Source organism: Laccaria bicolor, genomic scaffold (assembly GCF_000143565.1).
Source record: "Laccaria bicolor S238N-H82 LACBIscaffold_36 genomic scaffold, whole genome shotgun sequence".
Lineage (NCBI taxonomy): Eukaryota > Fungi > Basidiomycota > Agaricomycetes > Agaricales > Hydnangiaceae > Laccaria > Laccaria bicolor.
In genome coordinates this window covers 414,420-437,993 of record NW_001889907.1, presented here as the reverse complement: position 1 = coordinate 437,993, position 23,574 = coordinate 414,420, and the positions used below count along the sequence as shown (strand labels likewise).

Genomic DNA, 23,574 nt, shown 5'->3' with positions numbered 1-23,574 from the left:
CAACTGTTGGTAGCTGTAGACAAAGGCCGCGGGGCTCTTGTCGGGGATTGAGATGCTTCCCATCGCTAAACCGTCTATCGTAACCGTGGCTACCAGAGGTATTGGGTCCAAGGTTATGATAGATCCCGTGAGGCTGACTCCAGACCCTACAAATAATGTTTGACATCTGGTATGTGTTTTCGACTTGACACTGAAGAAGCGTACCCAAGAATTTTAAACTAAATTGACAATTCTGCAATGTCAAGCATGTGCTACCTGTGCGCAAAAGGGTCGTAACAAAAATTGGAGCCTATAAAAACAGCCCTACCTGTGCTATAGAAAGTGATAAGGGTAGATCAGAAAAGACGGCGACAACAATGCGGAGCTCACGTTGTTCCCCCGTAAGCAGCCGGGTCGGAAAATCGCCGCCACGCAGGTGAGTTTGAATAAGATATCAAGGAGTCACGGTCGTCAATAATGTATGCCTGGGCAAGCGACAGCAGTGACACGAAAAGCGAAAACTTCATTCGGTCCATGCTGGGTCAGCAAAAGGGGAACGGCCTCATGTTATGCGAGTCCTTTGCATTATCAAGCAAGCTCGTGGCAAAGGAATTCGCGCTAAGGTAGTGTTTCGAAAGGACATCGCCTTCACGCCAAGCCTTATAACATGCCACCGGGCCACTGGCCTGCACTGGCAAATGTTCAGGCACGGTTATCTACAAATGTGCCAGTAGGCGCCAGCGAAGTGAACTTCGCCTGCTGAATGCTTGAAGTTAGTTGGTTCGAACTCGGAACAAGAATAGGGTTCTTCGCACCTGAAGGTTCGACAAATTCTCCCCCAGAATTCAACCCGAGATTGAGGATTTCAGGTGTATTTCACTTGAGAACCTTTGCAGTGCCTACTTGATCACCAAGAGCTTGAATGCGTGGCAAACACAGGAACGGGGTGAATAAGGTGTTAAGGCTGTTGTCAACAAGTTTCAACCGCACAGGAAGTTCCCATACTGAACCGGCCATAGAGACCTGATAGAAAGGTAAACGGCTGAAATTTAGAGTTCAACTGTTATGAAGTGCATCGCGTTGTTATGAAAGTTGTGGAGGAGAATAAACCTGTTGGTAGAATGAGTGAGACAAGAAGATTCCAGCTCACAATCCCTAGGCCTTGGGAAGACTGGTAGTAATCAAGCTGTGAGTGGCATGAAAGGAGGCGAATCATCCGCAGGCTTAGCAAACGCGTACCTATGGTCGTCGCAAGGTCGTCGACTTTTTGAAGGTCAAATTTGAATTTACAGCTTAGTAATTTACATAAGTCATGTGACTATCACTGACCAGCCAGACCGCACTTCGATCATAAGTACCACAATGTCACCGAAAGCGAAGCCAGTGGACGGCAGCTGTCGAAAACTGATGAATCGACGTACATACAGAATTGGTTGACTGGAAATCTCCCACGATTGTTCCACGACCTCCGGTAAGTACTCGCCACTCCTCAGCCGGAGAGATTGACGATCGATTCATACCACAACAGGTTTGGCGAACAGACGGATAGCTGCGATCTATCTTCTTAATTCCTTTGCTCAGGTGCTTCTCTCACGGCGCCCACGTCATTGATTACCCAAGATCAGCCTGTTTCGCAACATACTGGGTTCAGGACATTGAGGAGAGCGTTTTCCCTCTTCTGTTTCCCTCTTCTTCCTCGAGCTCGTTAGTCATGTTGTGAGTCTGGTTTATTTATCTTTGCATGCATAGAATGACATCCGACAAGTGCGCAACTAGCGGCCGGGCTCAGGCCGCGCATCACTCGGCTGGAGGTTACAATTTTACTGTACTGCTGGTTAAACGGGCATAGCATGGTTGCAGCACAATGGAACGTCACGATCGACGATATCGACCCATCTATAGTATATTCGCCGGCTGACGCATGGTACTCGACATCAGAAAATTGCACAGTTTGTCTGAGTCCTTCAGTCATCAACTCATATCATGAAGGGCTTCACCTCCTACCGCCGTATCCCAATGCTGTCGCATCCGCACCATCCCTCTCTCAGCCTACAGGTGTCCCAAAAGCCGCCGACGATGTGGGACTGGGCGATTTAGAAGTGACTCTTAAGTATGATTTTAGTGGTCCGTGGCATGACTTCTTCTCTCCTTGCTCTAACTTGCCTCAGGCTCTGCTGTATATCTATTCGGTATCCAGCCGCTTGCAGCGTCAAACTCGACGATGGCTCCGACTACGATGAACCTCTCATTTACCCTGGATCAAACATTATATCCGAATTTTGTGTCAACGGGAACACAAGGTGGCACAGGCTTCCGTTCGAACGTTTCTGTATTCAAAGAAGAAGGCCTAACAGAGGGCCCCCACGCTCTCACCGTAGAAATAGGCCTAGGATCAGCCTTCTTGTTTGATTATCTGGTGTATACGACAACAAATTCCACAAACAACGCTTCTGCGCCAATAGAACAAACACAAGCCGCCTCTTCTGCACGACCGTAGGTCCTACGTCAAACCCTTCCGCGCCTTACCCACTAATTTTTTTCTTCGTCCAGGAAAAACAACAACAATATTGCAACATTCGGAGGGGCGGTCGGCGGGAGTGTCGGCGTATTGGCCCTTCTCTTCCTTGGCCTCGCCTTCAGCATTATCAGACGACGAAAGAAAAGCGCTCTCCGCGACCGCCTCGAGCGCAGTTTAAGGCCAGAGATGATAGGCCCATCAAACTTCGTGGAAAGGTTTTTCCCCCATGACCCAATGGACCAAACACAAAGGGAGATCGTGGTTCCTAGCGTGCCGCCGCCAACATATGGTGCCGCGCTCTCATCTCCTACCACTGGCGCTTCCACCCCATTTTCTAGTCACCTCGGTCCGCATTCGCTGCACGCTCCATCGCGAACTTTGTCCTATGCGGATATACCCCCTGCGTCGCTTCCGCCGACCCCGTCACTAGATCAGTTACCACCACCTTTTTCCGGCGGAAACACCCCCTCTGATTCAATTATGGCTCCAGGGGCTGCGCTGCCGCTTTTTCACAATTCTAATTTCGTCGAGGGAGACGTGATAAGCGGGGATGCCGGATCCCACATAGTTCCTCTCATGCGTCAAAGTGGTTCCAATTCTAGGACGTCTTCTCAGGTCACCCCGCCACCGAAATAAATGAAAATGTCACGAGGTTCGTCGCATGACATTGACGATAATGAATTCCACGATGTATGTATTATATGAGTTTGGCATTTGACGCGCCGGGAATACGTGGTTCTTGTATTTGTAAATTAGCATGTAGGATGTAGGAGAGGTTAACTCGTTGCCAAGAAAAGAACAATTTGCTCCTCTCTGGCAACTGTTTATACTACAAATTTGGCACGTTTTGCCACTCGTTTGAGAGCGCATCGCGATTTCTCGTCCGGCTCCAGCCGCTGACGCCACAACACACTTCTAAATATCCGGTTTTGAGGATCCACGGCCAACGTCATGTAGACAAGACATACAGCCAATAAACAAGTTCCATCCAATCTACATAGGTATACCATGAACATTCTAAACATACGGCGGTCCAAGGGCTAAATCCACGCCAGATCAACACCCATCACTTCCAAAAAATCCTAAAAAAACGCACCTTTTCTAAATACCCCCAACGTGAACTCCACAACGAGCAACAACACCCCTCCCCCGGGCGCCAGCCTCAACACCTTGGGCACGAAACCCTTATAGAGCGCCGCGAACCCCTCTTCGCGCGCGATGGTGACGAGGGCGGGGTAGGTCCAGTTGTATTTTGGTATCACCCCTGGGACTCGCGGGGATCCTTGGATTCGTGATTTCACGACCTAGGTTAGTAGGATGAGAAAGGTAGGGGTGGGAAGGGAGAGGGGTGCCTACGTCGAACCTAGGGAGAAAGAAGAGCAGTTAGTGGGGTTGCCAGAATGAATCAATGAGAGGGTGCTTACGGTGTGTTCAGTACAGTACCAGCGAACCCACCAACGGCGCCAGCGATAAAGTTGTTCATAAGTTGTGATTCAGGTGTCTACGGCTAAGGGTAAGAAGGCTATCCTCCGCATGTGCAGATCAGAATTTGCATACCCGGGCTGCGGGAAGTATCTCTCGGACTTGGTGGATACACCCAAAGTATCCTCCGTTCCAGTACAGATGTCTGAAGATTAACATCAGTAAGGAAAGGATATGGTAAGTGAGAGGGACCAAGGGACTGACCTCCAGAACGTCGATTCCATGCCGGCGTATAAGCCCAACAACCCTTCCTTCCTCACGATCTGCTTAACCACATCCATCGGCCCCTTGAACGTGCTCGTCTTGTCTTGAAGCCTGCTTGATGTGAGATATTACCGAGGAGCGGGTTAAGCTGAACTTACTTGATTTTCACCAGTTCAAATGGCACGACGACGAAACTTTCCTGAGGGGGCGTCAGAGAGATGAAGAAGGATGAGGGGGAGAACGTACTGTAGCTCCGGCACTGCATCCAGTGAGGATAGACAGCGATTGGGTCATCTTGGATTCACCGCTAAGATCTAGGTATGTCTTGCCCCAAAAGTCATTGGCAGCACTGAGAGGAAAAGACAAGGTCAGTGCTGGACACGCATTCAATGTGGTTCGAGGAAGGGAAGGGCCAATGTCCTCGTGGTCTGACAGCCAGAAGGCAAGCCGATGTCAGGGCCTCATTCAAGTTGTCTTGACATCGTGAGAGACAGTATGGGGCGCGAATAGTTTGGCTGATATGTGCACACATGTGTGGAAGGCAAAGACACGTACAATTTGACCGCGCGTTTGGGAGCCTCCAGAAGCAATGGAGGAACCAGCCCTGCAAAGGTGAATGGTCAGAAGGCCTGTTAGGAATGAAGAAAAGACACATACCTCGGTATAAACGACCAGCGCTTGATAAGAAAAGAGGATAGATCATGATAAGCCAAATTCAAGGCACGCAGTTGGTGTCGGACGTACCCCTCCTCCTTGATGATGTTGGTAAATGTTCCTACAAGCCCATGCTTTGACTTTCCGGTCTCTAGCTGCATGCGAGTTTTAACCTAGTCGAATTTGTTAGCATGAATAGATCTGGCGGCAGAGTAACATGGTACACGCACAACATCTGAGGGAGAATGGTCGTGTGAGTGAAAAATTGCAAAGATCACCAGGATACTCACCAAGAGGATAGAACGTTAGGATCTCGGATATTCCGGCTATGGCCCCGGCTGCAAAGTTCGCGATGAATGGGAGAGCTGCGGCGAAGAAGTTGGAGGGCCGGTCAGTCGATGTGTATGTGCATTGTAGAACAAGTGATAAACTCACGTTTAGGCTTGTGTTCCGTCGTCATTGTTGATAGTTATGAAGAGATCTTTTGCGATGGTGGTGATGGTATGAAAGAAAGAGCGTCTGTGCAATCTCTGCAGCGGGGACGGAGACACAAAAACGCGGAGAGAGGAAAATCAACTGAGCCGGAACAACTTTGACATCGTCCATTTTGATGGTCAACGGAATTATCGGGATCGACGCATTAGGCAGGAATCACGCATGTGACTCAGCTGTGACCTATCTTCATCACCATCACGGTTGGCGAGCGTGCAGCGTGGCCCTCGATGCACTATGGTCTACCTCCATTCCTGGCAAGAATACCAGGATGCAGCTGAGGCTTTGTATGAAAAATCTCCTAATGACGTGAGTAATCCTCAAACCAGGCCAAATCGTCGCTGATATCACGATTTTTCATCGACCTAAAGACACGGTATTGTGTAAAATGGAAAGCGTCAGAGGGGAAGTTAGTGCTCAAAATCACAGATAACACGACAGTAAGTTCATACTTTCTCATTTTTGTAGATTTTGATTGAACATTGGCTACAGTGTATCAAATTCAAAACATATTCATCCATCTTCCTCAATCGATTCGAGGCGTTGAATCTTTCACTGATGCAGAAGATGCAAAACCAGCAGAGGAAGGTACAAGAGCCTCCACCGCCGCCGCCTGTCGCTGCCGCTTCTCCACCACCCGATGCTCTTGGTCGTGCGAGCCCCATGCAGGGCGTCATTTCGAGCGTCACGCCATCAGCTGGACCATCTGTAGGGGGAGTGAAAAAGAAAAAGCCGAAGAAAAAGAAGTGATTGTTTGGGCTACCTTGTGTGGAGGCAGCGGGGTTTATGATTAGGAATCTAGATGTGTGTCATTACTTCTTCGCTACAAGCACTTTTGCTAAAGCTAGAGGGATCTTTAAATTTTCAGTACCATTGTCCTATCACTTGATTCATTGGCACTGTTTCAATAGAGAGCAGTACGTTTACATCTGAGGCTTTGGAGGCCAGTTCCACCATTGGATATTGCATGATATCTTTTCGACGCGGCTGTAGCTGATCTCAAGTTTTCCATTTGCGCATTCGTGTGGCTCGGGATGCATGATACGTTTCTTTTTGACTAAACATGATGCGTTTCTTTTTACCTAAACTGAAAACTGATTGTTCTCGGCTGGCGTAATTTGGCTGGATAGATTGGAAGACGTCATCTTTCGCTGTTGCGCAACTGCGACCTTAAATCGTGACTGGGGTGTCCTTGGCGATCAAAGTTGACCATGTCCAGACGCCGGGTTTTGTGTATGTATGTAAGGTCCGACTTCATAGGTTCGGCAACGCGTCTACAGCCTGTCAGCATCGAATCGCTTATGTTTAGCCATGACCAAACTAAAATGTTCTCGCAGTTGTTTCCCTCCCCTGGTACGTGCTCCCATCACACGGCCGTTTGTTATTCAAGACGTCAACATCTTGTTTGGGCTCAATATTTACCCTACTTATTCTCAATCCAAATCCACATCACTGTACTCGCGTCTCTTCACCCCATTCGCCTTTAACACCTTGTTGTGCTCCTTTGCAACATTAACGCCCTTAATCCCATTGTTCTTCAAGATCTTTCCACATCACGTGCAGTAGATCTCCCTGCAGCCGCTGCTGAGCCGGTGTGTGCTTACAGTGCTTTGCATTGCCGTCTGCACAATAGACTCGAAACCAGTCGCCTCGGAGTAATCGCGATGTAAAATCTGAGGGAGAGGGTGTTTCTTTTTTGGGTAAGTAGGAAGGCGGTAATTACTCCTATGGCGACTGGTAGGACTTCATCATGATTTAGCATAGGGCTTTTTTAAGCTCCGACATTACCTATATATGGTAGCATTCCCCACACACCTTCTTATGCACTCTACTATTTTGCTTCGTAGATCCACCAGAATCAGCCGAATTTCAGTAAAGTACCTCCTATTGACTTTTTGTATCGAAAAATACAAATAGGAAAGGAGCAAAGACTTTGTTACTAACGAAAATCACCTTTAATCAACTCCAATGCAATTGATATTGAACTGAAACAACGGTGAATCACGTCTCTCTCGTCCTGCATGTCGATAGTCCGAAAATACAAGCCAGAAGACGTTGACCTAAATGTGCTGGCAGAAAAAGCCAGCCAAATTTACGGCAAGCAGCCTTTCAAATGGCAACTTGATACTGCACTTGCAATTCTTTGCGGTGAAGACGTTATCGTTGACGTCGGAACAGGAAGTGGGAAGACATTATGTTTTTCTCTTCCACTCCTTCTGGATGAAAAGGATATCAACATTGTAGTCTCGCCACTCACGGCACTTATGGTGGATCAGGTGAGAGTAAATTTGATGATTTTGCACAACAAATTGTCCATGTTCGTTTGCACAAAAAGCTGTCGCCGTAAAGTATGGGATGCTTTCTTTAAAAACCAAAAGAAAAGTGAGTAGCGTGATCATTTCGTGCTTTTGCAAGCATACATAGCGTGGTGGCGAGAACCTGGGGGATATGTTTATGAGAAAGAAAGTAAAAAGCGAAGTATTGAACTTACAAGATCTGGGTGTTTGCGAGAAGGCTGATCTTGTGATGTGGATAGCATTCCACAAGCCTGTTGGAGTATCTGGAAGAGTGTGGGTGCAAGAATCTCAGCATCAGAGAGAACCTCTCGCAAAGAGAACCTGTGTAAGATGTCAGAGACTGATGTCCCTGGGGCAGGCTTGAAACGCTGGGATAAAGAGTCGCACTCCGATGACACGAGCTGCCTTGCCGTGCTGAGAGCCCAATCATTTGCAACAGAAGGATGTCGGTCACGTATGAGATTCAAGAGGTCGTGTCCATGAAAGGTAAGTAGATTGGATACTTGAGAAGATCGGACAGGATGACGCGTAGTGAGTAGTTTGCGTAAGAAGTCGTGCATGGAGGGGAAGAGAGGGCGTAGGAGACTCCAGGCCTGTTCAACTCGGTCTGTCGCTTGTCCAGCCTCTATTTCAGCCCCTCGCGCAGCAGCAGCAGCTTGCTGTTCCTTTTCCTTCATAACCCGTGTCGGAGCTTGCTGGGCATACGATTCCCGCATGTTTTGAATATCCTGTGGGGTGAAATGGCGCCCATTTTTGGCGGACAAACGAGGCTTCTTGGGAGCAGAGCAGTCGATGAATTTCATAGGTTTCGCATTTACGGGAGTCGTGGGAGGGATATTCTCATCGTTTTCGTGTGATCGAGGTCGCTTTCGAGTGCTCATTGAGGGTGATAACGAGGACGCGTTTATCGCGTCGGACATTGTTCCCGTTATAGAAGTCAGCGGAGCTTGAAAATCTTCTGTGTTCAATCACGGTGAAGTCTTTCCAGACGTTACGGTAACTATTACAAACCACATATATCTCTACCCTAGTAATATCACCGTAACGGCTGGTGTCGAGACTATCTGCACAACGAAATTTCGAAAACTCTATTTGGTTTTGTATGTCCGTCACACATTGTCACGCATTAGAACCACGTTGGGAATTTTGAATCTCTCACACCCAACTTTTGTGGTGCCATAGGTATCAGATGCGATGCGCGCGCGAATTAGCATTTGGCATGGTGGGCATCATCTCTCAGCACAAGAGATTTCAGGCCTTGTTGGATGAAGTGGTCGGTTTCTCTCCGATTTGTGGCAGTCACGATACAACACGTACAAACATAATTTCCAAATTCCGTTGTGCAGACGGCAGTGCAAAGCACTGTAAGATAGTCCGCAACATTTTTATTTTGTGCAGGCGTTCTGCCTGCCTGCACATCAGTGTGCGCTTTCCCCTTCTATCAACGCCCGAACAAAATTGATTAGGAATGGACCCAGAGCGGGAGCCGATCAAACTACTCACAGCCTTGTTGGTCGCAGGATCGAGGAACGCCATGTTCTTTGGAGAGTTGATACGGTCTTTAATGAGCTTTAATGCTGCTGCAAGTGTCCTGGAAGGTGATGAACGCTCGAAAGCATGAATGGGTAGAACTGAAGCAGAACCAACGTTAGGGAGTGCCCGGCCTTCTGAGAGGCATGCTTCATAGTTTGCGCCTCGAAAATATGGTCTGCGAAAATATGAAAACCAATGTGAAGACCAATCCTTATACTAACACACAAACACGCACCAGCATCCTTGCCTTTGGGCATTGTCTTGGGTGGCTTGTTTTTAGTAATCCTCCCAGACTTCACTGTAAACAAGGGGTTCTTGCCCTGCATCGCAGCATTCCGATACGTTGAGCTAGACTTCTTGAAACTACCTGCAGTCATCTTGCCCGGGACTTTCGTCGACGCCTTTGATCCAGCGGCCTTTCCTTTAGCGACCTTTGGTCTAGTGGCAGCCCGGCGTTCGAGAACCAGATCCGTAGAGCCCTCTTGGGGCGTTGGGAGTGCGGTTACGTCCGCAATGAGTACGGCGAGTAGGGCAGCGAGGGAGAAGAGCGACCAGCGCGTGGGGGATGTCGATAGATAAATGAAAGGTATGTGAACGCAATGTGAGGATGGGGCCAGCCAAAGAAATCGGCGAGGGATCCATGGCTCTTTTATACCTTGTATGAAAGACCAGGTTGGGCAAAAATTTTACCAAACGCTGGAACCGAGTTTCAGATTTCGGCCGAAGCCTGGAGGCTATGGATACTCTTCTCACCAACTTCTCACAGCTTGTCGCTGTCTGCCTGCTGGTTTCAAGGCTAAGTATGTAAGACATCAGAAGACATCGGGGTTGAGGCCTGAGGAACAGTCCATTGCCAAGAGTTGCCACTGGCCCACGCTTTGCCATTAAAGGTGCCGAAATGGAAAAGAGAGAAGGTGACCTTTGTTCCTGATCCGTTGCCAACATGGCTGCGTAGGGCTGCTTTGGAAACTGGCTACAAATGTTTAGACTTCATGCTAGATTGAAAATTTGGGACGAGTATTGAGTGAAGGCATCAACATCTACATGCAAAGGTTTGATTTCCGTGAGTTTCCTGAGCGGCCTTTGCAGGCCGATGATAGGATTTACCAGAAGCTACCGTCATCCGAGATCTCGGAAAACGAGCAGGCTGAGGCGGTCGTGGCTGAGCACCGCCGCTGATGATGTTGCGACAGGTTGCGACGGACCCGGAAGCTCCCGGAAGTCGGCTTCAATTAAGGCCTCAAGATTCAATAAAACATAGTTCGTCTCCATCGATCAGAGCTTGATCGCTTGTTGGTGCTGATAATATGATTGAGTTTGGAACGAGAATTGGCCCGGGTGAAGACATTTAGTTCTACACTCGCTAGTGGAATTAAAAATGTGCATGCGTTCGAGTAAGTCTTGATGTCGGCCTCAGCTTCCTCTATTGACACTTGTTCGAGACGATAGAGCTGCTTGCCCTCAAAAGACTCCACACGGTAGACGAGCTTCGGGTCTGGTCGACTGGTAGCGAAGAACTTGAGACCCCGTAAGTGATGTTTGTTGGTGCCGTCAATCAATTCGCGCAAAAACTCCGAACCGCTATCTCTTCGAGAGCGTCGAAGGAAATGCAGTGACTTTGATGGGTCTGCGGATTGAGGCCGTTTCCACGATGGTGCGAATGAGGGAGCAGCTGCTATTGGCCTTAATGTGTTGCCCCATGCAGGTTACGTCTCTCGTCTCCTCGATTTGACGTGAGCAAAACGATCGTGTCATCCGCGTCGCTAGTAAACTCGAGACGGCGGGCGATGATGTAGGCGATGGTGCTCTTCCCTGATCCGGCCTGACCATAGAGCCAGAATACACTCTGGCTTTTCGGGGGATCATCGTTAGCCCATGTCGCGATCTTGGCTGATATATCAACGCGGGTTCCGGGCGTGCAGACTGCACGACGCAGCAACTGCTATTGTCTACCCCCTAGTTTGAATTTGTCGTCAGCGGTATGCGAAGCTTTAAGCCGCCCCAGGAGTAAATTTTGTCACGGAAATAAGCGCGGAATCGAATTCGAAATGGCGGGAAAGCACACCGCGACGTCCCCCTGAATTGCATATATGATCGGAGACCGGCCACCACCTAAACGAATGGGATGAGCGATGGAATAGAAACAAAGGCAAGAATTGCACAAAAACGCACCACAAGTTGCTCCCGGTCTCGATTGATGCGTTCGAAAATATTCGCAATCTTCCCCTTATCTTCCTCATGAACCGCAATCTTTCTGATAAGCGACTGCTTCTTGAGCTCGGTTAAGTTCGTGCACTCTTTTGCTAGTGTTGAGCTTGGGGGGCTTGCCAACTTACATCGTCCTGCACAGTCGTCTACTCGTCAATGTCAGCCCAGATGAAAAGGCATGCTTGCGTTTTATATACTTGTACTCCTTGATTTTTCTCCGCGCTATTCGGTACCCAGCCCGCCAGCGCTTGCTCCAGGGCGTGAAGTTGATCCGCCGTTGATAGGATCCGCTGTTCGACCGCATTGATGTTGCCTTTTACTTCCTGGTATCCGTAGTCAGTAAGGCAACGTTGTGAAGAATAGCTACGCACCTCTTTTATCTGGAGGCGTAGTCTCTAACAGTCGATAGAGCACTAAGGGTTGGTTTTTCTGGGTCGGCTTGTGTCTCGGAAAGGTTGTCGACGATTCCTTGAGAAGGGGTTTAAGCTGTGAGTAAGCAACCACAATTGGGCGATGAATGTCGAGTACTCGTACCATGAGGTTGTAGGACTAACCGAGCCAGCACTATCTTGAGTCGGGGTGTTGTGTTGATCTATGAACGCCCATCAATTTAGCGAGTAAGTACCATACGCTTTGAAAGCGTCAAACCGTGTGCTACTGCAAATCCAGATAGACTTCTTGAGGAGTATGGCTGCTATCTCGATAACTGGGCTGGTGTGTGATGATCTGCGTGCTGGGTTGAGCGCTTTATCCATGGGACAACGATGCGTGGAAAATGCCTTGCTGGCTTGGAGCAGCTGAAGTGCCAGTGACGGGGTCTATCGCTTGATGTCCCGGCGATGCGATGGTGTGTTGAACCGGAGGTAGTTCTCTACCCCGATTCTCTTGTCCAGAGACAGAAGGCTGAGGGGAAGTCGACCGGCTGCGAGACCTGCTGAACAGCTTTTTTCTTTCTCTTGTCCATGAAAATCCGTTCGAATGCCCTTTAGAGGGCTGCAGTTGTCCATCTCATTTCGGTGAGCGAGGGACAACAAAAGGTCGGTTTGCTGTCAGAATTTGGTCAGAATGAAGGCCGTTCGGATTGATTATGTAAGGGAGGCAAGATTTGCACATGGCCACTGGCGCATATCGACAACATATCGAACCCTGCATGAGATCTTTTCCTTGTGTAAGCCCGGACCTCTATAACTCAAGTTGAGCGACGCGGCTGATCTCAAGTTTTCCAGTTGCGCGTTCATGTGGTTGGATGCATGATACGTCTTCTTGACTAAACTGAAACTGATTATTCTCAGGCCCGGACAGTGGCGTAATTTGGCTCGATAGATTGGAAGACGCAAAGCCATGACAATCAACCCATCCTGGATTCCTAGGGAAGTAATGCTCTTGACAACACTGTCCCTGTCATCCGAAGTCATCTTCCGCTGGTGCGCAACTGCTGCCTCGAATCAACCTCGAATTGTGGCTGGAGTGTCCTTGACCGCAGTTAGCGCAATGTTGGCCATGCCCAGACGCCGAGTTGTGTATGTATGTAAGGTCCGACTTCAGGTTTATACTAGGTTCAACAACGCGTCTACAGCCTGTCAGCATCGAACCGCTTCTGTTTAGCCATGACGAAACTCAAATGTTCTTGCAGCTGTTTCCCTCCGCTGGTACGTGCTCCCGCCAATCGTGGCCGTTCGTTATTCAAGACGTCAACATCTTATTTGGGCTCAGTACCCTATCCTCAATCCAGATCCACATCACTGTACTCGCGTCTCTTCACCCCATGCGCCTTTAACACCTTCTTGTGCTCCTTTGAAACATTAATGCCCGTAATCCCATGCGTCTTCAAGATCTGGTCCACATCAGCTGCAGTAGCTTTCCCTGCATCCGACGTGTGCTTAAGATAGTCCGCAACATTACGGTCGTTTGCTGGCGTTTTGCCTGACTGCACCGCGGTGTGCGCCTTCCCCTTCTATCAACGCCCAAAAAAAATGATTAGGAATGGTCGCAAAGAGGGAGCCGATCAAACTACTCACAGCCTTGTTAGTCGCAGGATCAAGGAACGCCATGTTATCTGGATGGTTGATGCGATCTTTAATGGCCTTTAATGCTGGTGCGAGAGAGCTAGAAGGTGATGAACGCTGTAAAGCATAATCGAGTAGAGCTGAAGCAGAACCAACATTCTGGAGTGCCCGGCCTTCTGAGCGGCATGCTTCATAGTTTGCGCCTCAAAAATATGGTCTGCAAAAATTTGAAAACCAGTTTGAAAACCAATCCGTTAATACCAATACACAAACACGCACCAGCATCCCAGCCCTTGGGCATCTTCTTGGGTGGCTTGGTTTTAGTAATCCTCCCAGACTTCCGACCCACTGAAAACATGTGATTCTTGCTCTTCAGCGCAGCATTCCGATACGTTGAGCTAGACTTCTTGAAGGTAGACGCCCTCAACAGCTTCAACGCGCTCAGCTTGGCTTTCGTCGCCTTCTTTGGTTTAGTGGCAGCCCGGCGTTCCAGAACCAGATCCGAAGAGCCATCTTGAGGCATTGGGAGTGCGGTGACGTCCGCAATGAGCAGGGCGAGTAGAGCAACGAGGGACAAGAGCGACCAGCGCATGGTGGATGTGAATAGGTAAAGGAAGGGTATGTGAACGCAATGTGAGTATGGGGCCAGCCAAAGAAATCGGTGATGGACCCATGGCTGCTTTTATACCTCGCATGAAAGACCACGTTGGGCAGATCTTTACCAAAAGCTGAAACCGGGGGAATTTCAAATTTTGGCGGAAGCCTACAAGGCTGATCACCATTGCCAAGCTTTGTAAAGGTGCCCAATTTGAAAAGAGGGAAGGCGACCACCATGTTTCCGATCCGTTGCCAACATGGCTGCCTTGGAAATTGGCTACAAATGTTTGGAGTCCATGTTAGAGGCAGCTGAATTTTGAAAATTTGGGACGAGTGTTGAGTGAAGGCATCGATATCTATGTAGATACATAGGTTGTGGAGTTTTTCGCCGCGAGTTTCTTGAGCGGCCTTATTGCAGGCCGACGATAGAATTTACCAGAGGGGCTACCGTCATCTGAGATCTCGGAAAACGAGCAGGCGGTTGTGCTGATGACGTTGCGACGGACGCGGAAGTCGGCTTCATTCAGGGCCTTAAAATTCAAGATTCATAGTTCGTCTAAGTCGGTTGTTGGTGCGGAGAATGTGATTTGACTTCGGAACGAGATTTGGCCCGGGGATGAATTGCACGAAGGCGAAGAGATTTAGTTCTACATTGGCTAGCAGGAATTGAAAATGTTCATACACGTAGAAAAATCCTCCGTGCGCTGTACTTATTCAAAGAATTCCATCCCGCTTCGTACCAGCTATTTCTCTTCGGCATCGTCTTTGGCGAGTGAAGCATCCTCAATAGCTCTTTTCTGGAGAAACAAATTAGTGTCTGAGTGCGACAGGGTAAAATTCCACCCGCCTGTTCATGTACGGATGTTGGTATGATATTCAGATTGGTAGATGCATTGATGACATCTTTAAATCCCTCGAGCAAGCCATCAGGTAACTGCCTAGACATAGCGGTTATTATCATGCGAAAGAATGTGTCAGGAGTACATACTCCTCTGTGGTAATGCCAGACTTGGCAAGGGAGGCCACCACCGTTGCTGGATCTAAAACGAAGTCTATCGCAACATACAATCAGATAGTCGGAATTACCACCTTGGTTCTGATAAAGGCATGATGGGAACGCACCAACAGTATATCCTTGTGGGATACCGGACTTCTTGAAGCTCTCTGGTATAGGCACCTCTTTAACTCCTTCTTCGCCCTCGACTAGTTCGTACATGGTCTTCTGGGAGAGTGCGACTTGAACATGGTTGGCAGCGATGAAGGTCGCGCGTGTGAGTGGGGTAATAGACATGGCACTGATAATTGGAATGTAGCGGATAGTTCTGGATGTCGACCCCTCGATTATAGTTCAAGATGAGTGAGTTCTAAGTATCGTATCGCCTCAGAGCCTAGAGGATATGATGACGATGGCGAATTCCGGTGACTCCTGCGCGGTGCCACTAAGATTTTCTCCCCGAGTCCCTTGAACGCTGGTGGAGCCTTTAAACGGTAATGGAGCGCAAGGAGAGCCTGGAATACCCACCTGGCGCTGCACTTATGGCCTGATCAATACGTTGAAGTGATTCAACGTTCAACAACAACACAAAACACGTCAGTAAGTGCCCGTCCACAGCTTTACGTCACGTTTGCAGGGTAAGAATGCATGGGTAGATCAGTCGGTCTTGCAAGTAGTGCAGATTATATATACCCTTCATGAATGGCATCGTAATCATCCCTTAGCCTGAGCAATACACAACTCGTACGAAGCAAGCCAGATTTTCTGGAAACGCCTACATTGCCTCTATTTCTAAACATGTATCCCTGCTCGTCGAAATTCCATATTGCTGCTCAAAAACCCAACCATCAATACGCGTCTTCCAGGATGCTTCCAAAGCCTTGTGGTTCCGGCTCGAGGTGAATGTGATGTACTGTGAATGCGCCATTCCAAAGACGTAAAGCAACCCCGCTACATAGTACCACACATGACTTTCTGATACGAATCTGAAGAATTTGAAGGAGAGGAGGAGCAAGAATAATAGCATATAGTGACTGTTGCAATAATAATCAGCACTCGTTGTTGAAGTACAAGGCTAACGTTAACCTTGCGTGCCACACCGAGGGCATCACCATCAACTCAATTTCCCACCATATGCCAACGCTCGGTCTAGGACTTAACGCCTAGGTGTTATTCAGATGCAGTGTGTCGATGAGAGGGGGGCGGCAATGAGCTTACGTTTACCCACTCGAAGCCCTGGTAGGTCCAATAATGGAGATCACCAAACTTCTCCACGTATGCAACCGAGGTCATGAGGTAGTTCATACCCGTGGCGAAGATGCACACTCCAAGGGGTGGCCTTACTTCCAGAATGGTGGAGAATATTCTTGATGATTGAGATCGTGTTTGAGTACAATGTTCAGGGTGATGTGGAATTATACGCACAGAGAAACCATCACAAGCATAACACCTGCATAACTCAGAACATCCCGCGGACCTGAAATGTTGAACTGAGGAAGGAAGTGGGTCCAATGATCGTCCAAAGACGTAAATTCAATGGCGTTCCATTCGTCGACGTAGTATTCTTCACTTGAGCGCGTTCCCAATTGCGACATTTGATACTTCATTGATTCTGCCGAAAAGTCCCCAGACTGAGCCGCAGACTGAACCGCCACTTTCAGAAGAGGAAAAGTTGCCTCAACGCGTTGTTGTAAAAACTCCGCGGACAAGCGATACCAAGCAGATCTCCTGAATGTGATGATGTAAAAGAGACAGGCAAGCACACTGTTCAGGAAGAGAGGGAAAGACTCCGTCGAGATGGCTGGCATTCTGACCATGTTTCGCCGTTTGTACATGAGCTTGAAGTAAAGCAAGATGCCTTCCACGCAAGTTTTGGGCCGCTGAACCCGTTTCGGAGGTTTGAAGGTCTTTAGTTGATTACTATGCTGCGTATCTTGACTAGCTGGATCATAGACAGTTTCAAAAGTTGCGTCGTCCATGGCGGGGATTCGAGAGTGAGATGGACTTGCAGTCAGAGGCTCGCAGTTGTGCTGGTTAGAGTTCGATCGGAGTCTGAACATTATTACGGTTGACGTCTTTCTGCGCAATATTTGCGAGTCGGCACTGGGTCGGAACGCTTTCTAGCATACAGGCGTTTTAGATGTAAGATTTCCACGATTGAAATTTGATCTCCCTGCCCCTCTGGCCCTTTCAGTCTTCTGACAGAATCGAGAAAAAACTTAGGGCCCACATATGACAGTGACCCTAGCCCTTACCAAATGGACCAACCGAACTTGACAATGCTTCATACCATATGGGGCCAGCGGACTCGGCCGACATCTCAACAAATCATCCATAGTGATGGCTGGGCCGAACAGGTGGGCGCCTGCCAATAATGGGCGCTCCTATTGAAAATAACCCACACTTTGCACCAATGCCATTATTATTTTGCGCTCTACAGGTGAAATTATTTTGAGCTCTGCAAGGGGCGCAATTATTTGCACTCTATGGGGGTGCAATTATTTGTGCTCTAGAGGTGCAATTATTTCAAGCTCCACAAGAGGCGCAATTCTTTTGTGCTCCATGGGGGCGCAATTATTCTGAGTGCTACAGGGGGCGCAATTATCTCAAGCTCCGAGCTCCATGAGGGGCGAAATTATTTGCATTCCATGGGGGGGACAATTATTTTGAGCTCCATAAGGGATGCAATTCTTTTGCACTCCACAGGGGGTGCAATTATTTTGTGCTCCACAGGGCGCACAATTCTTTCAAGTACTACTGTATGTACCTTGTGCTGTTGATAGGGTCACAAATAGTCTGTATCCAGCATTGTTTCAATGTCAGAGTGTGCTGTGCCCAATGTGAATGTGCACCAAAGGTCAGAGTGCGCCCATCAAAGTGCGCCCAATGTGAATGGGCACCAAATGTCAGTGCGCCCAATGTAAATGTGAACCAAATGCCAGAGTGTGCCCATCAGAGTGCACCCAATGTGAATGTGCACAAAATATCAGTGTGCCCAATGTGAATGTATGAAATGTTGGAATGTGAATGGGCACAAAATGTCAGTGATTATTTTTCTGCACAAAATGTCAGTGTGCCCAATGTGAATGCATGAAAAGTGCACCCAATGTAAATGTGAACCAACTGTCAGAGTACGCCCATCAGAGTGCACCCAACATGAATGTGCCTGAAATATCAGAGTGCGCCCAATGTGAATGCATGAAATGTTGGAATGTGAATGGGCACCAAATGTCAGAGTGTGCCCATCAGAGTGTACCCAATGTGAATGCATGAAAAGTGCGCCCAATGTGAATGGGCACCAATTGTCAGAGTGTGCCCAATGTGAATGGGCACCAGATGTCAGAGTGCGCTCAATGTGAATGCACACAAAATGTCAGTGCACCCAATGTGAATGTTCACCAAATGTGAGTGGGTGCCAAATCACTTGTACCTGCACTAAGTATGCATCTGTGTCTGTTATTCTCCAGTTGTATTTCCACCCATTATCTTTTTGCATGAAATGTCAAGTGTGCCCAATGTGAATGTGTATGTGAATGGGCGCCAAGTCACTATGTTCCTATGGCATTTATTTTGCACAAAAAATATGTGCCCCCCCAATTGTAGTCAATGCCTGGCCCACTTTGGCAGGGATTTATGGCACTGATGCACTACACCCATTGGTCTCATTGGTGAGTCCTAACCTGTGCAATTATTTTGCGCTCTACAGGCACAATTATTTTGAGCTCCACAAGGGGCACAATTATTTGCACTCTATGGGGGGTGCAATTATTTTGTGCTGTAGAGGCGCAAATATTTCGAGCTCCACAACAGGCGCAATTCTTTTGTGCTCCAGGGAAGCACAATTATTTTGAGCTCTACAGAGGGCACGAGGCGCAATTCTTTTGCGCTCCAGGGCGCAATTACTTGTGCTCTATGGGGGAGCAATTATTTTGCACTCTATGTGGCACAATTATTTTGTGCTCTAGCAATTCTTTTGTGCTCCAGGGAAGCACAATTATTTTGAGCTCTACAGAGGGCACGAGGCACAATTCTTTTGCGCTCCAGGGCGCAATTACTTGTGCTCTATGGGGGAGCAATTATTTTGCACTCTATGGGGCGCAATTATTTTGTGCTCTAGCAATTCTTTTGTGCTCCAGGGAAGCACAATTATTTTGAGCTCTACAGAGGGCACGAGGCGTAATTCTTTTGCGCTCCAGGGCGCAATTACTTGTGCTCTATGGGGGAGCAATTATTTTGCACTCTATGGGGCGCAATTATTTTGTGCTCTAGAGGTGCAATTATTTCAAGCTCCATGAGAGGCGCAATTCTTTTGCACTGCATGGGGGCGCAATTATTCTGAGCTCTACAGGGGGTGCAATTATCTCAAGCTCCACGAGGGGCGAAATTATTTGCATTCCATGGGGGGTGCAATTATTTCGAGCTCCATGAGGGATGTACACTCCACAGGGGGCACAATTCTTTCAAGTGCCACTGTATGTACCTTGTGCTGTTGACAGGGTCACAAATAGCCTGTGTCCAGCATTGTGTAGTGAATACAAATGTGAGTGGGCACCAAGACACTGCCAGTGTCAGATTGTCATGCCCATTGGTGCTTCAGGTGGGCACCATAACTGTCAATACCGAGTGTGTATCTGCGCCCATTATATTCCAATGTGTATCTGTGCCCATTATTTTGTGCACCAATTTTGCCATGTGGATTTCCACCAAACATGAGTGGGCGCCAAGTGTGTATTTGCGCCTATTATTTTTCTTCATGAAATGTCAGAGTGCGCCCAATGTGAATACACATGAAATATCGGAGTGTGCCCAATGTGAATGCACACGAAATGTCAGAGTGTGCCCAATGTGAATGTGCACCAAATGAAATATGAGCCCAATGTGAAGGTGTGCCAAATGTGAGTGGGTGCCAAGTTAGTATATACCTGCAACAAGTGTGCATCTGCACTTGTTGTTTTTCAGTATGTATTTGGAGAGCGCCCAATGNGAATGTGCACCANATGTCAGAGTGCGCCCATCAGAGTGCGCTCAATGTGTTCTATTCTGACTTTCTAAGGTGTCCAGACATGGGTAGGTGATGATACCTCTCATGCTCTCTCCTATTTCGCATTTTTCTCTGCCATCCCATTCTCCTCCCATTTCCAAAACATTTTATGGTCCTATCCTGACTTTCTAAGGTGTCCAGACATGGGTAGGTGATGATACTCCCCATGCTCTCTCATATTTCGCATTTTTTACTGCCTTCCCATTCTCCCCCACCCTCCAGGTCACTCCCAAATCACATTGGTGCCTCCCAAATGCCCCATATTTCACTCTCTTGGATGGTACAGGATATAGGCTGGGCTCTGGGCTCCAGAAGTACACTTCCTGGTTTAATCTACAGGAATTGAAGATGGAATTCCTGGAATGGTGGATGGATTTCATGAATTTTCGGGATGGATTCCATAGATTTGCAAGATGGCTCTCAGCCAGTAACCTACAGCTACTTTTATCCAATATATAGTTATCTTTCTCTGTAACTTTTGGCTGAGCCTTAAGAAACGAAGAAGAGCACTGCAAAGCTCTGGACAATAATCAACGCAACATGCTTGACAGAAAAATCACACTTGTGAGAGCGTGACAGCCTAGACAAAACAGCTGAGTATTGAATTCAGTTGGCCACAAACAACCGTTGCTCTAAAAAATGGTATCAGTAGATGCTGAATTGCATCTAAATTATGATTCCAGCTTGTTTGGGCATCCAAGCTTCTTCCCCCATGTTTTGTAGCATGAACTTGTAGAATTATCGGAATGTTTGCCTTTGTTTGCTTGGCCCTTCCAACATCTTTCAAGTCTTTTGCTGCCATAAAATATTTACACAACTACTGGTGCTTTTCTAATAGGTATAGATCGATAGAGGACATTTATACAATTCTAATGATACTAAATTTGTACATTCAAGCTTCTTCCCCCACACCCTGAGCTGGAAAATATACTGGACATGGCCAAATTTTGACAAAGTCCAAACATCATTTGGCGCAAAAAAATTGTTTCAGTGGGGCACATGATGTCATTCAGCAGGGCAGCTACAAACTACTTTGGTCCACGCATTTACTACAATTGGGGGGGCGCATATTTTTTGTGCAAAATAAATGCCATGGGAATATAGTGACTTGGCGCCCACTCACATGCCCATTCACATTGGGCGCACTCAACATTTCATGCAAAAGAATAATGGGTGGAAATACACACTGAAAAATAACAGGTGCAGATGCATACTTAGTGCACACATTTGATGTGCATTCACATTGGGTGCACTCTGACATGACATTTCGTGCCCATTTCACATTGGGCGCACTCTGACATTGAAACAATGCTGGACACAGAATATTTGTAACCCTATCAAAGCACAAGGTACATACAGTGGCACTTGAAAGAATTGTGCCCCCTGTGGAGTGCAAAAGAATTGCATCCCTTATGGAACTCAAAATAATTGTCCCCCCCATGGAATACAGATAATTTCACCCCTTGTGGAGCTTGAGATAATTGCACCCCCTGTAGAGCTCAGAATAATTGCGCTCTGGAGCACAAATAATTGCACCCTGGAGCGCAAAAGAATTGCACCCCCCATGGAGCACAAAAGAATTGTGTCTCTCATGGAGCTTGAAATAATTGCACCTCTAGAGCGCAAAAGTAATTGTGCCCTGGAGCACAAATAATTGCGCCCTGGAGCACAAAAGAATTACGCCTCTCATGGAGCTTGAAATAATTGCACCTCTAGAGGGCAAAATAATTGCACCCCCATAGAGCGCAAGTAATTGCGCCCTGGAGCACAAATAATTGCGCCCTGGAGTGCAGAAGAATTGCACCCCCCATGGAGTGCAAAAGAATTGCGCCTCTCATGGAGCTTAAAATAATTGCACCTCTAGAGTGCAAAATAATTGCGCCCCCATAGAGCGCAAGTAATTGCGCCCTGGAGCAAAAATAATTGCGCCCTGGAGTACAAAAGAATTGCGCCCCCAATGGAGCACAAAAGAATTGCACCTCTAGAGCGCAAACTAATTGCGCCCTGGAGCACAAATAATTGCACCCTGGAGTGCAAAAGAATTGCGCCCCCTGTGGAGCGCAAAAGAATTGCGCCTCTCATGGAGCTTGAAATAATTGCACCTCTAGAGCGCAAAATAATTGTGCCCCCATAGAGCGCAAGTAATTGCGCCCTGGAGCACAAATAATTGCGCCCTGGAGTGCAAAAGAATTGCACCCCCTGTGGAGCACAAAAGAATTGCGCCTCTCATGGAGCTTGAAATAATTGCACCTCTAGAGTGCAAAATAATTGCGCCCCCATAGAGCGCAAGTAATTGCACCCTGGAGCACAAATAATTGCGCCCTGGACTGCAAAAGAATTGCACCTCTCATGGAGCTTGAAATAATTGCACCTCTAGAGTGCAAAAGAATTGCTCCCCCATAAAGTGCAAGTAATTGCGCCCTGGAGCGCAAAATAATTGCACCTCTCATGGAGCACAAAATAATTGCACCTCTAGAGCACAAAATAATTGTGCCCCCCATGGAGCGCAAAAGAATTGTGCCTCTCGTGGAGTGCAAAATAATTGCACAGGTTGGGACTCGCCAATGAGACCAATGGGCGCAGTGCATGGGTGCCATAAACCTCTGCCAAAGTGGGCTGACCCATTGTATGAGGGGCTTTTTTTCATGCCACCCATCCATGGCGAAAAATTCACCTGTTGTTGCCTGCAGGCGCAACAACGAGGCTGCTGTCAACACATTTAAATACTTACTTCACATACAACAGGTTAATAATATATCTATTTAACTTTCTCCTGTGTGGTCCCCCACAGTGGTACTAACGAGGCAGCACTCTGGTTAACTGCCTGAAAGAACGATGGGCGCAACAATGGGATCTGTGCAATTGGGCGCAACCCATGGGCGCCAGAGGCAAAGTGGGCCGATCCATCCTCTATGGGGCTCTGTTCGTGCGGCCCACCCATGTCGCATGGCCTATTTTAGAGTCTCGGCCCAGTCATTCCCAAGGCCGAATTCTTGACAGCTCGGCCGAGTCCGCTGGCCCGCTGTTGATGGGCGCCTGTCACACACCGCTGGCCCATCAGTGATGGACCCATTTGACTGCCCTAACTGTAGGGCCGGCTTCAGATGGTCAACAAATAGTACTACTTACAACTATTTTGGATTGCCACTGACTTACTAGCGCGACCTGACAAGTTTGAGAAAGCAACGAAGGGCCCGGGCACTCGAAAGGGATGCCTAAGCTCCATGTAGCAATTCCTCTTGGACGATCCATCTGCATGCGGCTAATCAAGCTAAAATTTCTTCGGAACGATAGGTACAGCAAACAAAGTACACGTAAGAAAGTCGACACTGGCATTCATGACTCTACATGTCTAACTCCTATTCCTTTAGATCTATCATCTACCATACCGTCCCCCTTTTGAGGATAGCAAACCACTAAACCTCATGACACAGTGAAGTCTCCGAACCACATCAAACTCCCCTCGCTCTGCTCATTTCCTCCCAAACAACGCCACCGCGCCATTAGTAATCTCTCAGTCCTTCCTGAGGAATGCAGGAAACACAAATTTTCTAGATTTCCGCGTTTGA

General features: G+C 47.9%; 5 protein-coding genes across 5 annotated transcripts; 1 reads left to right on the top strand and 4 right to left on the bottom strand.

Annotated features, from left to right (window-relative positions):
• Positions 1–356: 356 nt before the first annotated feature.
• LACBIDRAFT_331858 (uncharacterized protein) lies at positions 357–3,133 on the top strand (the record flags this gene model as incomplete). The annotated part of the gene is made up of 8 exons (XM_001886272.1): positions 357–415; positions 1,125–1,167; positions 1,407–1,450; positions 1,561–1,695; positions 1,729–1,790; positions 1,840–2,103; positions 2,148–2,472; positions 2,530–3,133. The coding sequence occupies 8 exons, from the start codon at positions 357–359 to the stop codon at positions 3,131–3,133; spliced, it is 1,536 nt and encodes a 511-aa protein (XP_001886307.1).
• A 381-nt stretch (positions 3,134–3,514) lies between these two features.
• LACBIDRAFT_331857 (uncharacterized protein) lies at positions 3,515–5,297 on the bottom strand (the record flags this gene model as incomplete). The annotated part of the gene is made up of 14 exons (XM_001886191.1): positions 3,515–3,537; positions 3,594–3,801; positions 3,854–3,860; positions 3,922–3,998; positions 4,055–4,124; positions 4,184–4,294; positions 4,342–4,382; positions 4,430–4,532; positions 4,739–4,787; positions 4,841–4,860; positions 4,928–5,010; positions 5,068–5,072; positions 5,128–5,202; positions 5,273–5,297. The coding sequence occupies 14 exons, from the start codon at positions 5,295–5,297 to the stop codon at positions 3,515–3,517; spliced, it is 897 nt and encodes a 298-aa protein (XP_001886226.1).
• Positions 5,298–6,762: 1,465 nt separating this feature from the next.
• Positions 6,763–12,122, bottom strand: LACBIDRAFT_331856 (uncharacterized protein; the record flags this gene model as incomplete). Its single annotated transcript, XM_001886190.1, has 17 exons — positions 6,763–6,873; positions 6,934–7,063; positions 7,587–7,590; positions 7,750–7,768; positions 7,821–8,502; positions 8,653–8,690; positions 8,944–8,988; positions 9,130–9,334; positions 9,385–9,803; positions 10,004–10,132; positions 10,518–10,831; positions 10,870–11,101; positions 11,332–11,482; positions 11,518–11,690; positions 11,739–11,747; positions 11,922–11,959; positions 11,993–12,122. 17 exons carry the CDS (start codon positions 12,120–12,122, stop codon positions 6,763–6,765), a joined length of 2,829 nt encoding a protein of 942 aa, XP_001886225.1.
• A 968-nt stretch (positions 12,123–13,090) lies between these two features.
• On the bottom strand, positions 13,091–13,965 carry LACBIDRAFT_331855 (uncharacterized protein; the record flags this gene model as incomplete). The annotated part of the gene is made up of 3 exons (XM_001886189.1): positions 13,091–13,321; positions 13,386–13,576; positions 13,653–13,965. 3 exons carry the CDS (start codon positions 13,963–13,965, stop codon positions 13,091–13,093), a joined length of 735 nt encoding a protein of 244 aa, XP_001886224.1.
• A 748-nt stretch (positions 13,966–14,713) lies between these two features.
• LACBIDRAFT_331854 (uncharacterized protein) lies at positions 14,714–17,024 on the bottom strand (the record flags this gene model as incomplete). The annotated part of the gene is made up of 10 exons (XM_001886188.1): positions 14,714–14,767; positions 14,830–14,908; positions 14,959–15,010; positions 15,093–15,265; positions 15,493–15,511; positions 15,713–15,729; positions 15,879–15,998; positions 16,051–16,127; positions 16,183–16,330; positions 16,390–17,024. 10 exons carry the CDS (start codon positions 17,022–17,024, stop codon positions 14,714–14,716), a joined length of 1,374 nt encoding a protein of 457 aa, XP_001886223.1.
• Between the last annotated feature and the right edge of the window lie 6,550 nt (positions 17,025–23,574).